General features: G+C 45.1%; 1 protein-coding gene across 1 annotated transcript in view; it reads right to left on the bottom strand.

Moving 5' to 3' along the window:
- Nucleotides 1-15,703, bottom strand: part of LOC118392259 (cadherin EGF LAG seven-pass G-type receptor 1-like) — a 125,541-nt gene extending 109,838 nt beyond the window's left edge. The window contains exon 1 of the mRNA XM_052460069.1: nt 11,945-15,703. Coding sequence (XP_052316029.1) covers nt 11,945-15,503 — 3,559 coding nt within the window. The 5' untranslated portion in view covers nt 15,504-15,703. The remainder of the gene's footprint in view (nt 1-11,944) is intronic.
- Nucleotides 15,704-16,641: the final 938 nt, after the last annotated feature.

The raw sequence follows: 16,641 nt of genomic DNA on the forward strand, positions 1-16,641 counted from the left end.
GAGGGAGATTATCAGTGGTCTTGTATGTCTTCCATTTCCTAATAATTGCTCCCACAGTTGATTTCTTCAAACCAAGCTGCTTACCTATTGCAGATTCAGTCTTCCCAGCCTGGTGCAGGTCTACAATTATGTTTGTGGTGTCCTTTGACAGCTCTTTGGTCTTGGCCATAATGGAGTTCGGAGTGTGACTGTTTGAGGTTGTGGACAGGTGTCTTTTATACTGATAACAAGTTCAAACAGGTGCCATTAATACAGGTAACGAGTGGAGGTCTGTGAGAGCCAGAAATCTTGCTTGTGTGTAGGTGACCAAATACTTGTTTTTCACCATAATATGCAAATAAATTCATTAAAAATCCTACAATGTGATTTTATGGATTTCTTTTCTCATTTTGTCTGTCATAGTTGAAGTGTACCTATGACGAAAATTACAGGCCTCTCTCATCTTTTTAAGTGGGAGAGCTTGCACAATTGGTGGCTGACTAAATACTTTTTTGCCCCACTGTATATTAAAAGTGGGCAGAATAAATCTCCATATGCAGTGGTCCAGTTTCTAAGACAACAGGTAATACATAACCATATGGATTATCAATCCCTTCAAATCCACTCAGAACTGATTTGAAATCAAACATACCTCTGGATTCCAATCAAAATCCGCTATAGAACATAAATAGATCTAATTTAATTGATTACAAATTCAAACTTCACTGTCAAAGGTGTAAAAGTAGTTGTAATAAAACATCCCTAGCCTGCATATTCTGTTTAGCACTCCGTCCATAGCTAGACTGCATGTAATCCATACCAGCATTGCCTGCCCTGAGGTTAGTGATGTCCTAACCAGACAGGACCAGACTATAGATCCTCTATACTCCTAGACCTGTAATTTACCGTCTGTCGAGACCCTTTAAAACTACACTCTGGGATTCTTTTCTCAGCACAATGGCAGCCCGGTCACAAAAATTTAAAAGACCATTAAACAGGCACCCAGATGTCAGATTGCGGCGATGGAAACAGAGGAGAGATGTGGTCGAGCCTGATCCCCAGGTAGTACTAGTTCCATTTCAAACTCCAAGCCAACACACACACACACATACACACACACAAAAACAGTGGGCATACCTCTCTGCTGGTCCAATGGGCCCTAAGGGTTGGTAAATGCTGTTACAGCCCTGCGGCTAGCTCTGGCTGGCTACATCTAAAGGCCAGACACGCACAGAGAAACCAATGAGCATTGCTGAAATACCAGAGACGATAAGATGCCAATAAAATCCCCTTTTCTATTTTTATAACTAATAGCCTGTACACCAATCAAAGGATATAAATTAATGTAATCGATTAATCAAAACTAGCTGTATGAGGTGATTGAGGTCATCTGTGTTTCTATAGTGTCCCTGGATAGCCCTTTCTCAGACACTCCTCTCTTTTCCTATCCTTCCCCCTTTCCTGTCCTCCTTCAGATCCAGGCTTATACCACATCCACACGTTCCTGAGTCTAGCCTCCATCAATCTCAGTCACCTCGACACGCACCAATGACAGAAACACGCACACATACCAGCCCCTGACACACACACACACACACACCACCCACCCAAGTGAGTGTGCAAGATTAAACATGAATCAGATTCCTTTCCCGCTCATTGAACAGGGAGAGAGGCCGGCTTACCCAGTTCAGACAGTTATTTCAGCTTAATTGATGTTCACGATTCCCAATCCTCTCTTCTCTCTCTCCCTCTGGAAGGACATTGACCTCATCCCGTCAGTTGAGGATGCCTGGTCATTCTTTAAGAGTAACTTCCTCACCATTTTAGATAAGCATGCTCCGTTCAAAGAATGCAGAACTAAGAACAGATACAGCCCTTGGTTCACTCCAGACCTGACTGCCCTCGACCAGCACAAAAACATCCTGTGGCGGACTGCAATAGCATCGAACAGTCCCCGCGATATGCAACTGTTCAGGGAAGTCAGGAACCAATACACGCAGTCAGTCATGAAAGCTAAGGCCAGCTTCTTCAGGCAGAAGTTTGCATCCTGAAGCTCCAACTGCAAAAAGTTCTGGGACACTGTGAAGTCCATGGAGAACAAGAGCACCTCCTCCCAGCTGCCCACTGCACTGAGGCTAGGGAACACGGTCACCACCGACAAATCCATGATTATCGAAAACTTCAACAAGCATTTCTCAATGGCTGGCCATGCCTTCCGCCTGGCTACTCCTACCTCGGCCAACAGCTCGGGCCCCCCGCAGCTCCTCGCCCAAGCCTCTCCAGGTTCTCCTTTACCCAAATCCAGATAACAGATGTTCTGAAAGAGCTGCAAAACCTGGACCCGTATAAATCAGCTGGGCTTGACAATCTGGACCCTCTATTTCTGAAACTATCCGCCGCCATTGTCGCAACCCCTATTACCAGCCTGTTCAACCTCTCTTTCATATCGTCTGAGATCCCCAAGGATTGGAAAGCTGCTGCAGTCATCCCCCTCTTCAAAGGGGGAGACACCCTGGACCCAAACTGTTACAGACCTATATCCATTCTGCCCTGCCTATCTAAGGTCCTCGAAAGCCAAGTCAACAAACAGGTCACTGACCATCTCGAATCCCACCGTACCTTCTCCGCTATGCAATCTGGTTTCCAAGCCGGTCACGGGTGCACCTCAGCCACACTCAAGGTACTAAACGACATAATAACCGCCATCGATAAAAGACAGTACTGTGCAGCCGTCTTCATCGACCTTGCCAAGGCTTTCGACTCTGTCAATCACCAGATTCTTATCGGCAGACTCAGTAGCCTCGGTTTTTCGGATGACTGCCTTGCCTGGTTCACCAATTACTTTGCAGACAGAGTTCAGTGTGTCAAATCGGAGGGCATGCTGTCCGGTCCTCTGGCAGTCTCTATGGGGGTGCCACAGGGTTTAATTCTCGGGCCGACTCTTTTCTCTGTATATATCAATGATGTTGGTCTTGCTGCGGGCGATTCCCTGATCCACCTCTACGCAGACGACACCATTCTATATACTTTCGGACACTGTGCTATCTAACCTCCAAACGAGCTTCAATGCCATACAACACTCCTTCCGTGGCCTCCAACTGCTCTTAAACGCTAGTAAAACCAAATGCATGCTTTTCAACCGATCGCTGCCTGCACCCTCATGCCCGACTAGCATCACCACACTGTGTTCCAACCTTGAATATGTGGACACCTATAAGTACCTAGGTGTCTGGCTAGACTGCAAACTCTCCTTCCAGACTCATATCAAACATCTCCAATCGAAAATCAAATCAAGAGTCGGCTTTCTATTCCGCAACAAAGCCTCCTTCACTCACGCTGCCAAGCTTACCCTAGTAAAACTGACTATCCTACCGATCCTCGACTTCGGCGATGTCATCTACAAAATCGCTTCCAACACTCTACTCAGCAAACTGGATGCAGTTTATCACAGTGCCATCCGTTTTGTCACTAAAGCACCTTATACTACCCACCACTGCGACTTGTATGCTCTAGTCGGCTGGCCCTCGCTACATATTCGTCGCCAGACCCACTGGCTCCAGGTCATCTACAAGGCCATGCTAGGTAAAGCTCCGCCTTATCTCAGTTCACTGGTCACGATGGCAACACCCATCCGTAGCACGCGCTCCAGCAGGTGTATCTCCCTGATCATCCCTAAAGCCAACACTTCATTCGGCCGCCTTTCGTTCCAGTACTCTGCTGCCTGTGACTGGAACGAATTGCAAAAGTTGGAGACTTTTATCTCCTTCACCAACTCACAAACATCAGCTATCTGAGCAGCTAACCGATCGCTGCAGCTGTACATAATCTATTGGTAAATAGCCCACCCATTTTCACCTACCTCATCCCCACAGTTTTTATTTATTTACTTTTCTGCTCTTTTGCTCTACCTGTACATGATCATCTGATCATTTATCACTCCAGTGTTAATCTGCAATATTGTAATTATTCGCCTACCTCCTCATGCCTTTTGCACACATTGTAGAAAGACTCCCCTTTTTTTCTACTGTGTTATTGACTTGTTAATTGTTTACTCCATGGGTAACTCTGTGTTGTCTGTTCACACTGCTATGCTTTATCTTGGCCAGGTCGCAGTTGCAAATGAGAACTTGTTCTCAACTAGCCTACCTGGTTAAATAAAGGTGAAATAAAAAAATAAAAAAATAAAATAAAAAAAGTATCTTCTGTTGTTGGAGAACAGAGAAGGCTGGGGTGGGCTCAAACGTAAAGTCATGGAATTGCTACAGGAAAATCAGAGGCTAGCTATCCTGGGCCATGACAGTTTCTGCGTGTTGAAGTGTATTGAACAAACTTAGCTAGGCTACTATGAAACGCCGTTTGGGTCTTTGCGTGTCAAAAAAGATACATGTCAAATAACACTATGCAAACAAATGTTCTTCACAAACACATAACAAAATGACAATCAGTTTCAGTAGCTATAGTTAGCTAGCTAACTATCTAGCTAGGTGTCGTGTCATCATCTAAAATACCCCTACTTTATAAGACAGTTCTTATTTGATTATGTGAAGCTAGCCACAATAAGGATTAGTCACAATAGTGACGTTTGCGGTTGGCCTTCAGAATAAAAGTATCTCAATAAAAGTGATACAAATTAATAAAACTAGCGGAATCATGGAATAATGGAATAGATCATGCTAAACGAGGTTGGAGTGTTCTTATATCAATTCAACAGAAGACAATAATTAGTTAATTTGACAATTAATCTGTTGGAATCACACTGGAGGAAAAATGGTGCCGACATATAGGGCAGCAGTGCTTCTAGCTCCTAGGCAACTTTGCAGTATATTGTTTTATGTGTTATTTCTTACATTATAAGCCCAGACACTTTTTTTGTGTCATTACATACAACCGGAAAGATATTTTTTTTAGTACAAGCATTTTGCTACACCCGCAATAACATCTGATTAACTATGTGTATGTGACCAATAAAATGTAATTTGATGTATTAGACCTTATAATAGCATTGGGGGCATACTTATCTCACTGTACAGCCTTACCTATGAATTGTGGATCAATTACATGGGGGTATCAGTCTCCTCAGTGACACCCACAGAACATTATCGTCATAGCTCTTATTGCGGGACTTTGAAACCACTGTGAATTGAGACATTAATTGTACCAATAAACCTACTATTTGTATTGAACACTATTCCAGAGGAAAGACAATACAACGTGGATGTTTTGGAACCTGATAACTCTGAGGACTGGGAAAAAAGCACTTGGGTCGTGAGTAGACGGATACCCCATTTCTTTGATCCCCAATCCTTAGGTAAGACTGTACAGTGCAATATGAATGTCAATACGCACAATAGGCTGACTGAGGAGATGATTTCCCACAGTCAAAAGTCCCGCAATAAAAGCTACAATGCTAATATTTAGGTAAACTCTTCACAGTTGTGTTCTGTGGGTGTCACCAAGTAGACTGACACCCAATTTCATTGCTCCATATTCCAACACTCCAACCTTGTTTAACATTAACTAGTCTAAATATGGCATGATTCCACCAATTGTAACCTTCTGCATCACTTTCAAAGAGGGACTTTTATTTTGAAGACGAAACACAAATTCAACTATTGTGGCTAATCCTTATTGTGGCTAGCTTCACAACACATAACCTGGTCCGGTCAAGCCAAACTGTACTCGCAAGATGAAGCTAGCTTATAACTTTAGTTTTGGGCAACAGGGTTAAGTAGCTGGCTAGCTAGTTATTTCAATAGGAGAACGACAAGTGGCAAGTTATGAACAAGTATTTTGTTATGTTACAGCCTTATTCTAAAATGTATTAAATAAATAGAAATATCATCAATCTACACACAATACCCCATAATGACAAAGTGAAAACAAGTTTTTAGACATTTCTGCTAATTTACTACATATAAAAAACAGAAATGCCTTATTTACATAAACATTCAGACTCTTTGCTATGAGACTCGAAATTGAGCTCCGGTGCATCCTGTTTCCATTGATCATCCTTGAGATGTTTCTACTACATGATAGGAGTCCAACAGTGGTAAATTCAATTGACTGGACATGATTTGGAAAGGCACACACCTGTCTATATACGGTTCCAATGTTGACAGTGCATGTCAGAGTAAAAATCAAGCCATGAAGTCGAAGGAATTGTCCTAGAACTCCGAGACAGGATTGCGTTGAAGCATAGATCTGGGGAAGGGTACCAATACATTTCTGCAGCATTGAAGGTTCCCAAGAACACAGTGGCCTCCATCATTCTTAAATGGAAGAAGTTTGGAACCACCAAGACTCTTCCTAGACCTGGCTGCCCAGCAAAACTGAGCAATCGGGGGAGAAGGGCCATGGTCAAGGAGGTAACCAAGAAACTGATGGTCACTCTAACAGAACTCCAGAGTTACTCTGTGGAGATGGGAGAACCTTCCAGAAGGACAACCATCTCTGCAGCACTCCACCAATCAGGCCTTTATGGTTGAGTGGCCAGACTGAAGCCACACCTCAGTAAAAGGCTCATGACAGCCCGCTTGAAGTTTGCCAAAAAGCATCTAAAGGACTCTCAGACCATGAGAATCAAGATTCTCTGGTCTGATGAAACCAAGATTGAACTCTTTGGCCTGAATGCCAAGTGTCATGTCTGGAGGAAACCTAGACACCATCCCTACGGTGAAGCATGGTGGTGGCAGCATCATGTTGTGGGGATGTTTTTCAGCGGCAGTGACTGGGAGACAAGTCAGGATTGAGGGAAAGATGAACAGAGCAAAGTACAGAGAGATCCTTGATGAAAACCTGCCCCAGAGCGCTCAGGACCTCAGACTGGGGCGAAGGTTCACCTTCCAACAGGACAACGACCTAAGCACACAGCCAAGACAACATAGGAGTGGCTTCGGGACAAGTCTCTGAATGTCCTTGAGTGACCGAGCCAGAGTCTGTGCCTTCAGATTTGAACCTGATTGAACATCTCTGGAGAGACCTGAAAATATCTGTGCAGCGACGCTCCCCATCCAACCTTACAGAGCTTGAAAGGATCAGCAGAGAAGAATGGGAGAAACTCCCCAAATACAGTACACCAAGCTTGTAGCTTCATACCCAAGAAGACTCGAGACCGTAATCGCTGCCAAAGGTGCTTCAACAAAGTACTGATTAAAGGGTCTGAATACTTATGTTAAATGTGATATTTTGCAAAAAATTCTAAAAACTTGTTTTTTATTTGGCATTATGGGGTATTGTCTGTAGATTGATGAGGAAAAAAATAATTTAATCAATTTTAGAACAAAGTTGCAATGTAACAAAACGTGGAAAAAGGGGTCTGAATACTTTCCGAATGCATTATACTAGCTTGGTTACGTTAAGAGTTAATCAAATGTAATATTTTAACAATGAAATACAAGGATTGAAATACCCAAAGCTTGATTCCGACTTCAAAACCTCCCCAGTGAGTTATGGGGAGCATGATTTCTTCCCTTGCCTGCTGTGGCATTCAGGGCATAGCCTGGTGTTTTGTTCAAAGGCTGCGAGTTTCAGAGCAATGTGCGTGTGTGCTGTGTATGTGAGACCCAGACTGTTTCTGTAATCTAATAACAGTTTCTATAGACACCAAGGACAGATATAGCCTCCAAACCAGGAGCCTGGTAACCAACAGACTGATGACTCACAATGAGGACAATCCTTAGAGAGAGATAGGGAGGGGAGGGACGTGAGAGAGCGAGCGAGAGAGAGGAGAGAGAGAAAAAGAGAGATGGAGGCAGGGAGAGCGAGAGACAGGCAGAGATATATTATTGAAAGTGATAAGAGAGAAGGAAGGACGAGAGAGGGGAGAGAGGTGGTTGTAATGTCTTAGGAATGACCATGGAGTTACTTGCTAATATCAGTTACTTTCAGTGTCAAGACTAATATACCACCACATCATGCACATAAACATGTAAACTAAATCTGCTCTATGAATAGAGGACGACTTACATCACACGAAATGTCAACAAAACCATCAATCTCCGAACCCCTAGTGCCAATCTATCATGCAAACTAAAGGCATGATCCTCTAGCCTGGTCCAAGATCGGTTTGTGCTCTATAGCCAAACTTATGGTCACAATATCCATAGGAGTTGGCAATACAGCACAAACAGATCTGGGACCAGGCCAATGTTCCTCTGGGCAGGCCCTGTATAGGTAGTGCGGTCCTTCTGTAGCTCAGTTGGTAGAGCATGGCGCTTGTAACGCCAGGGTAGTGGGTTCGATTCCCGGGACCACCCATACGTAGAATGTATGCACACATGACTGTAAGTCGCTTTGGATAAAAGCGTCTGCTAAATGGCATATATATTATATTATATAGTGACTCATCTCTTCAAGCCTCTCTGGACATTGTTAGGACATTCATCAAAGTTAGGGGTCAGACACAGGAAGGAGGCCCACCACACCAATAACCCCCTCTCGCTCTCCCTCTCTGTTGCAGCTGGTTGAGTGCAGTCAGTGGCAGCAGTGGTAGTATTGTAACAGGCAGGGCTGGGATACACACTGGCACAACTGGACAGGGGGGCACACTCTCCTCTTTCCCCACACAAACACACACACATTTCCTTACTTTAGTCCTTTCCTTTAGCAAACCTCTTGTAAGATATATTCAGCACCTAATGTACTAAAACATCAATATCTATCATCTTATTCATGCTGCTGCAGTAGAGACCTCATGTAAATCAAATTAAACCTCTTAGATTCCTGCAGAAAATCTGATTATAGGACTTACAAGAAATGGTAAACCTCCTCTGGGTGCTATGGAGATAAACTTCAGAGAAAGAGAGACACGAGGAAGAGAAAGAGAGAGAAAGAGAGTGCCAGAGGAAGAGAAAATGAGACTGGAGAGAGAAAGAGAGAGAGAGGGAGAGAAGGAGCGCGTGAGAGGGAGAGAAAATGAGACTGGAAGGGAGAAAGAGTGACATGGAGGGAAGAGAAATGTTCAAAAGCCCAACTATGTGGCCCCGACAGAGTGGGGTCGAGGGCCAAACCAGTCCTATAGGAGACGCTAGCTAAAGGCCCCTAGGAGGGAACGAAGGAGTGTGTGAGTGTAGCGGAACACTGCAAGCTCCCCATCCCTTCATCCCTCCTTCCCTCCAAAAGAAGAAAGTGAGAGAGAGACCAAGTGAAAATGACGATTTTTACACCAATCACTCCAAATCACTAAGGTAAATCTCACAAAGTCAGCCTACAGAGGAGTAATGTAACACTATCCATCCCTCGTCTCAATTACGCCAGGAGGGCCACACAGACAGACAGATTATATCACACAGACAGAACTCCGTATGCTGGGCCAGAGAAAGACTTATACGTATCTAGATAGAAGCCCGAGGAGATAAATACATTAGATAGTCAAGTCAATGGCTCTTCTTTTAACAAGACTATGGTGAATAAAACGAGAGAGCAACATTTCGGAGGGAAAAGCTTGTTGAGTGTTGAGCTAGCCAGATAAGAGATATTGTATTACAGTGGGAACACTCAGCCCCTACCATGCCTCATCGGTGTTGTTCTAAGGGGAGAGACAGAGTGGTGTTGTGACTAGAATGTTAAACTACGTTATCTGGGGGATATCTGACAGTACCTCTGGCCTTTCAGGAGGGATAGATAAACAATTTCAATCCCTTTCTGTGGGTAGAATAAAACACCTGTTCCTACCGCTTTTGGTGAATTTAAACAGGTTTCGAGAGCATTTCCATCCATTTGAATGGAAAGAGACATCTATCTATCTAATTAAAACAATGTTCAATTTCACACATCCGTAGTCACCACTTATATGCCAATGGTAGAGGTAAGGAGGTCAAACTTAACTAATAATAGAACTGTTTTTTGGAACAAACATTTGTTTCCTTTCTCATAAGCCCTAATATTGGGCCTAATCTTCCAAAAAGTCATTACCTCACAGAGAAAGAGAGAGAAGGGCTAGTGTTTCATTAGTAAAGGGAAACAGTAGCAGGCTGTTGAGGTCCATCTCAGTCTGGTCTCCTGTTGTCCCTAGAGGGCCCTTCCTCTCCCCTGGGCCTGGGGTTGAGAGGTCAGAGCACCAGTTTTAATGGTTACCTAACATTTGACATCAGGGTATGTCTAGAGTAGTGAGGAGGGAGGTTGGGGGTTAGAATGTGTGTGTGGAGGGGGGAGGGCAGTGTGTGTGTGTGTGTGTGTGTGTGTGTGTGTGTGTGTGTGTGTGTGTGTGTGTGTGTGTGTGTGTGTGTGTGTGTGTGTGTGTGTGTGTGTGTGTGTGTGTGTGTGTGTGTGTGTGTGTGTGTAAAACGCATTATTCTGATGGTCTGATGGAGGAGGGCAGGGGTGCCCCTCGAGGGACAGCCGGGGGTCAGCATTGTCAAGGAGACCTCAAGAGTCCCAATTGTTAAAGGCGAATGCGAAAGCAGGGCCTATGAATGCAGGACACAAGGTGCTCATTTAGGTCCACTAGTGACTCATTGGCCAGACTGTCTTTTGTTACACAGAAAAAGACAAGTAATTGAGATAACTAATTATGAGAGAAGTTGAGAAGGAACGGCTTAGAGAGGTTTCATTCTTGGTAAATAGAAAGGGAGAGAATGAGAGAGAGAGAGAGAGAGAGAGAGAGAGAGAGAGAGAGAGAGAGAGAGAGAGAGAGAGAGAGAGAGAGAGAGAGAGAGAGAGAGAGAGAGAGAGAGAGAGACACTTAAGGTGCTAGGCAGTTTGCCATATCGGGAAACATGACGCGATTTGAAAGAAAAGCCTTCACAGAGAGACAAACAGCTGTCACTATGACAGAATTCTCTCATTGGGATAGGATGTCTCTCTCCCACTTACTGCCTGAAACAAGTCAATACGAAGGCCTGTGCAACACCAACGCTCTATATTACAGTTGAAATAACCATACTACAGTGTCTCTGTGAGAGTGTGAGTTATGGGTGTTTGCATTAGTGTAATCTTTAACTTAACTGAACGAAGTCTACTGCTGTATAAGAGGACATCTTTCACACAACTTATTTCTGCATGACGTACCGACGAATGCAGATAACCCATCTTACATTTATTACACTATGGGCTGTACAACACAATCAGCAACAAGGCACTCCTCGCTTTAACCGAAATTGCAGCAAAATCACCCAGCACGAACTGCTGACTAACGCTATGTAAAGCACGGAGAACTATTTCAGTTAGTGAATGCGTGCGGCAGACATTGCAGCAGTTTTGATCATCACACTTAACCCTTCCTGCTAACCTAAGTGAAAAAGGGGCCAACGTAAGCTGTTCACTTCTAAGGTGAGTTCTTTTGAAGAAGGTGTCTCACGTGCAATGATGTTGATATGTGCAAACTGCAGTTCTGCAGTGAAAAAAACCCAACATTGGTTAAGAAAATAGGGGCGCCTGGTATAATAGCATGTTTTATGAACCCAGGCAACCACCAACCCCCACAATACAGTAGCACACAAACAGTATAAAGTGGTAAAACCAGATCCTTTTACACCTTCCAACTACCTCTCACTAAACAAAGACAGCACTTCTGCTAGGGCCTAAGCTCCAATAGAACACGCAGTCAATTACACACAGTTCCAGACGACAAATGTGTTATTACAACTGTGACATCTGTTACCTATCTCACATATTCGTCTTACACTTTATTCCACTCCGCAAGCAGCAAACGATTTCAGGTGACTGGAAAGAGCGGAAAACCAAAATAGCTTACTTTCAAATGCTTCTTCACTTCATTTAATTCCACTCTCGGTCATTCTACCATACAAATAAGCACTGAGATATCCATCTTGAATAAATTCCTTTGCTTACTCATTCAACTCTGCCAGCGGGAAACTAGGCCTAATTTTAAAAGGCCAGAAGAATATGATTTATGAACAAGGCGTTTTCTTTAGGTAATAAGACAGGTAATTATAGCTCATAATAATAAGACATGGTAATAAGCGGATCTCTCCCATTTGCATTTATACATTTGAGGTGCTCTCACCTGAGACAGAGACAGTCATGGGGGCCTCGAGAGGTCTGTTGTTATCCAGGTCTCTGCTGAGCTTTAGTTCCCCCGTGTCTGCATTCAGCACCAGTAGGTTCAGCTCATTCCCTGACTCAAAGCTGTAGTGGAGTTTATCCGACACGTCCGGGTCATGGGCAGGCACCTTCCCTATGATCCCTGAGGGGAAACTATTGGACTTGTTGGTCACATAGTTGTTGAAGATAATCTCAAAGTTTTGCAGAACCGGGTCGTTGTCATTGATGTCGACTAAACGGATGTGGACAGTGGCACGGCTGACGAGCGGAGCGGACGTGGCCTGGACCACAATGACAAACTCGGTTCTAGACTCGTAGTCGAGGTCCATGAGGGCGGTGAGGTCGCCTTTGAAGATGTCCAATTTGAAGACCTCAGGGATGTTCCCCTCCACGATCTGGTACATGATCTGAGCGTTGGTTCCCTCATCTGGGTCAGTGGCGCTGATCCGAGCCAAGACGGAACCGACGGGACTGTTCTCCTCTACGTAGATAAACAGTTCGTCCTTCTCGAACACGGGCGCATTGTCGTTGATATCCAGCACAGACACCTGGATGTCCACCGCTGCTTTGAGAGGAGGAATCCCCTTATCCACAGCGAAGGCCTTCAGGGTATACACAGGCACGTTCTCTCTGTCTAGCTTCCTGGCTGTTCTGATGATGCCAGAGTAGGGCTCGATGAAGAAGTCCCCCTCCCCATCATCTCCACCCTGGAAGGTGTAGCTCAGCCTTCCGTTGGACCCGGAGTCCCTGTCGGAGGCAGATATCTGGAGCACGCTGGTGTAAATGGGTGCGTCCTCGAATACAGTTCCCTGATACATGTCCCGTAGGAACTGAGGTGTGTTGTCGTTGGCATCCAGGATTATTATCTCCACATAGGTCGTATCGGACTTCTGAGGAATGCCGTTGTCCCTGGCGATGATGGCTAACGTGTATGATGCCTGGTCCTCGTAGTCTATCTCCATCTGGGTGGTGATGGCGCCCGTGTCAGGGTCGATCTTAAACTGGGGGACGTTGTCCTCCATGATGTATGTGATGCGTGCATTTTCACCCGTGTCTTCGTCGGTGGCACTGATGACAACCACGGTGGACCCAATGGGCCGGTCCTCGCTAATCGTCACCTGGTAGTTGGCGCTCTGGAACACAGGACGGTGCGTGTTGGCATCCGTGACGTTGATGAACACCTGTGCCATGTCATAACGCGTGCCATCTGACGCAGTCACCGTCAAGACATACTGCCGCTCCTGTTTGTAGTCTAAGGGTAACGCCAAGGTGATGAGCCCACCTCCACTCTGACTGGTGATGGCGAAACGGTTCCTGGTGTTGCCGCTAGAGATCTGATAGGTTACGACGCTATTTACATCCCTGTCGATGGCTGTCACTGTCAACACACTGGTCCCCACCACAGCATCCTCATTAATCTTCAGTGAATACACCTTCTCTGTGAAGGTCGGGATGTTGTCGTTCACATCTAGGACCGTGATGCTCACGCTGGCCGAGGATGACATCGCAGGTATCCCACAATCCCTCGCTTCCATGCCGAAGGTATAGAACTCGGTGGTTTCCCTGTCGAGCTCCGCGGCGACTGTGATCCACCCAGTGCTATTGTTGATGGTGAAGGGGAAACCAGGGGAGGTGTCAGTGAGACGGTACTCTAGACGTGCATTATTCCCAGAATCAGCATCTATAGCCTGGATGTGGATTACTGAGTAGCCAATGGCCACATTCTCCAGCACAGTGGCTTGGAACGGCGTGCTGACGAACATAGGAGCGTTATCATTTACGTCAACCACCTGGACCACCACCATCCCAGTCCCGTTGATAAACGGAGGCCTGCCACCATCCTGAGCTTTAATCCGTAAATTATACTCCCTAATCATCTCGTAATCCAAGGGATTAATGACATCGATGACCCCAGTGGGAGAGTGGATGTAGAACTGTCCCTTCACGTTGCCACTGATGATGCTGTAGTGGACCTTAGCGTTGTTTCCCTCATCTTTGTCCGTGGCCTCGACTTGAGTGACTTTAGAGTTGACGGCCACGTTCTCAGGGATTTGGACCACGTAACGTTTCTCACTGAACTGGGGGTAGTTGTCGTTCTCGTCCTCCACAGAGATGTTGACGGTGGCCGTGGCGCTCCGGGGTTCAGGGTCTTTTCCCTGGTCGTTGGCTTCCACGATCAGCTGGTACTGGGACATGGTCTCTCTGTCGGGCCGCTCTCTGATCCTCACTAGCCCGTGGCGTGGGTCAATCTCAAAACCAGCGTTCACTCCGCCGCCGTTGACTATTTTATAGACCATATTGGCGTTGGAGGGTGCGTCCCCGTCTGTGGCTCTTATGGTCATGACCTCAAAGCCCACCTCTACATTCTCCCGTATGGTTACCCGGTATTCAGTCTGCTCGAACACCGGACCGTGGTCGTTGGTGTCGCTGACCGTCACGGTGAGGTAAGAAGTGGCTGAGCGCCGAGGGGAGCCGTTGTCTGTTACCATTACTTTGAAGACGTGTGTGTCTTTGACCTCCCTGTCTAAAGGCTGCACTGTTGTAATAACACCTGTCTGGTGGTTTATTACAAAAAAGTCGTTGGATCTGCTGTCAAAGAGGGCCTCCATTCCATACTCTATTCTCCCGGCCTCTCCATCATCCGGATCAGTGGCCTTCAGTGTGATGACACGGGTCCCTGATGGTTCATTCTCGGGAACAGACACCTGGTAGTTGGGGAGCTGAAACTGGGGAGGTGTGTTCACATTTCTCCGTTTTCGGTGGTTCCATTTGCCAGGCACAATCTGGATGGTGTGTGATGGTGATGGTGTGTGCTCCTCATGGGTCTCTCCCTCAACCACTGTCACCAACCGCAACCTCACGCGCACAGAGATGCGGACGCGCCGGTCACTCAGAGCAAGCAGTGTACAATACAAATGTACCTCGCTCAGCTCTCCTTCACCCAAACAGTATTTGTCGTCCAGCAATATATTGCCATGTTTAAAAACTGCCCTCAAATCTTTTACAGTAGTACAGGAGGCAGAAAAAGTGGTATTTCGCGAAAAGGCAGGCAAAAGTTCTGTTACATTCACAAGCAAATTACCCGCGGATAAGCAGGAAGTTGCTTCCAGTTTGGAAAAGTAATTGATGTGAATGTCGGGCTTACCTATTGTGCTCTTTCTCTTGTATTTGATAAAACAGTCCTGTCCGTGTACAAATGTATTGAAATGTGTCAAAACAAAATTCTCAGACGTCAACGACCCTATCCTGATATAGACAGGCACTGGGTTCCTCAATAAGCGCACACAATCCACTTTTCGGTACATACGGAGAGCTCCTTCTTGCCATTCCACTTGTAAAAAGTTCTGAATGTATTTAGGAGTTAAAGTCCTGTCGATTTTGTAAGTCCACCCGGGCCCCAGGGACAAATTTGCCAAAACGGTCCCAGTTTGTAACGTCTCTGAAAGGTGTAGCTCGAAACATCCCAGCAAGGGCACGTTGAATAGAACACAAACCCAGATCCAATTCATCGGTAATTCCATGGTTTAAAACTCCAACAAATCCCATTCAACCTCATCGAAACACCTCCACAAAAACATTAACTATCACTGTCCCTTTTTCTTTTATCCTTCATGGTGAAGTTTTGAAGTGGAAAACACACGTATATCCATAGTATCCACAGAGCGCAGTCACATTATTCCACAGACAAGTTTAAATGACTACAAAATGGCTCCGCGGCTCCCCTCCTCTGAGAGTTGATTAGCATAAACCTGCTGTGTTCGGCTCAGCGGGACACTTTCGCAGGGGGCTTTCTCATTGACATTCGGAAGTGTCCTGAGCTGTTGACGATTGCGCATTCGGACCATTGTTATAACAATACAGAGAGCTTGTTAACACGCGCATTGTGTGTTTGAGGGCCACTAGAACTTTGTTATAAAACAAGTTTGGTATCATTGAAACTTTCTCTGATGTTTGGTATTGAGCTCATCACCTGGGAAAATGGTACATCGTTAGAGATGTGTCTGGCCACGGTTCCAAGAAAATTAGCACACAATTATCTTTTGGAAAAAGTTAAGCTATTTGGTCAACGATTCGCTATTGTTATGGTTAGTAGTTTAGAGCTCATCATTTGCATATCCATTCTGAATAAATAGTTTACAATAATTTATTGATTTAGAATTGGCCCATGTGCTTGGACTGGTATTGTGGAGTTGGATTATCACTTATTATGGTCAGTTTATGAATTTATTTTCAGAATATACATAACTCTCCAGATCATCCATTTGAAATTAGATTATAATCCATTGCTTCCTCCATCCTACCATTTATGTTGGTATCCAATTTAATGTAGCCTGATTTAATGAAAAAGTGGCCCTTGCACCTGTTTGTAATGTATGGCCCTTTCATTCAACTTTTGGTGAATTGTAGGTTTTATTCCCATGGAAATCACATCAACATTGAAATTGAAGGTATGCATGGAACTAAATGAAATAATGCATACTCTGCAAAATCATTGAACAGGTAACTAACTACCAAAATAAAGAAACCCCCAACATAAAGTGTCTTAATAGGGCGTTGGGTCACCACGAGTCAGAACTGCTTCAATGCACCTTGACATGGATTCTGCAAGTGTCTGGAACTCTATCGGAGGGATGTGACACCATTCTTCCACAAGAAATT

The sequence above is a fragment of the Oncorhynchus keta genome, chromosome 13, assembly GCF_023373465.1.
Source record: "Oncorhynchus keta strain PuntledgeMale-10-30-2019 chromosome 13, Oket_V2, whole genome shotgun sequence".
Lineage (NCBI taxonomy): Eukaryota > Metazoa > Chordata > Actinopteri > Salmoniformes > Salmonidae > Oncorhynchus > Oncorhynchus keta.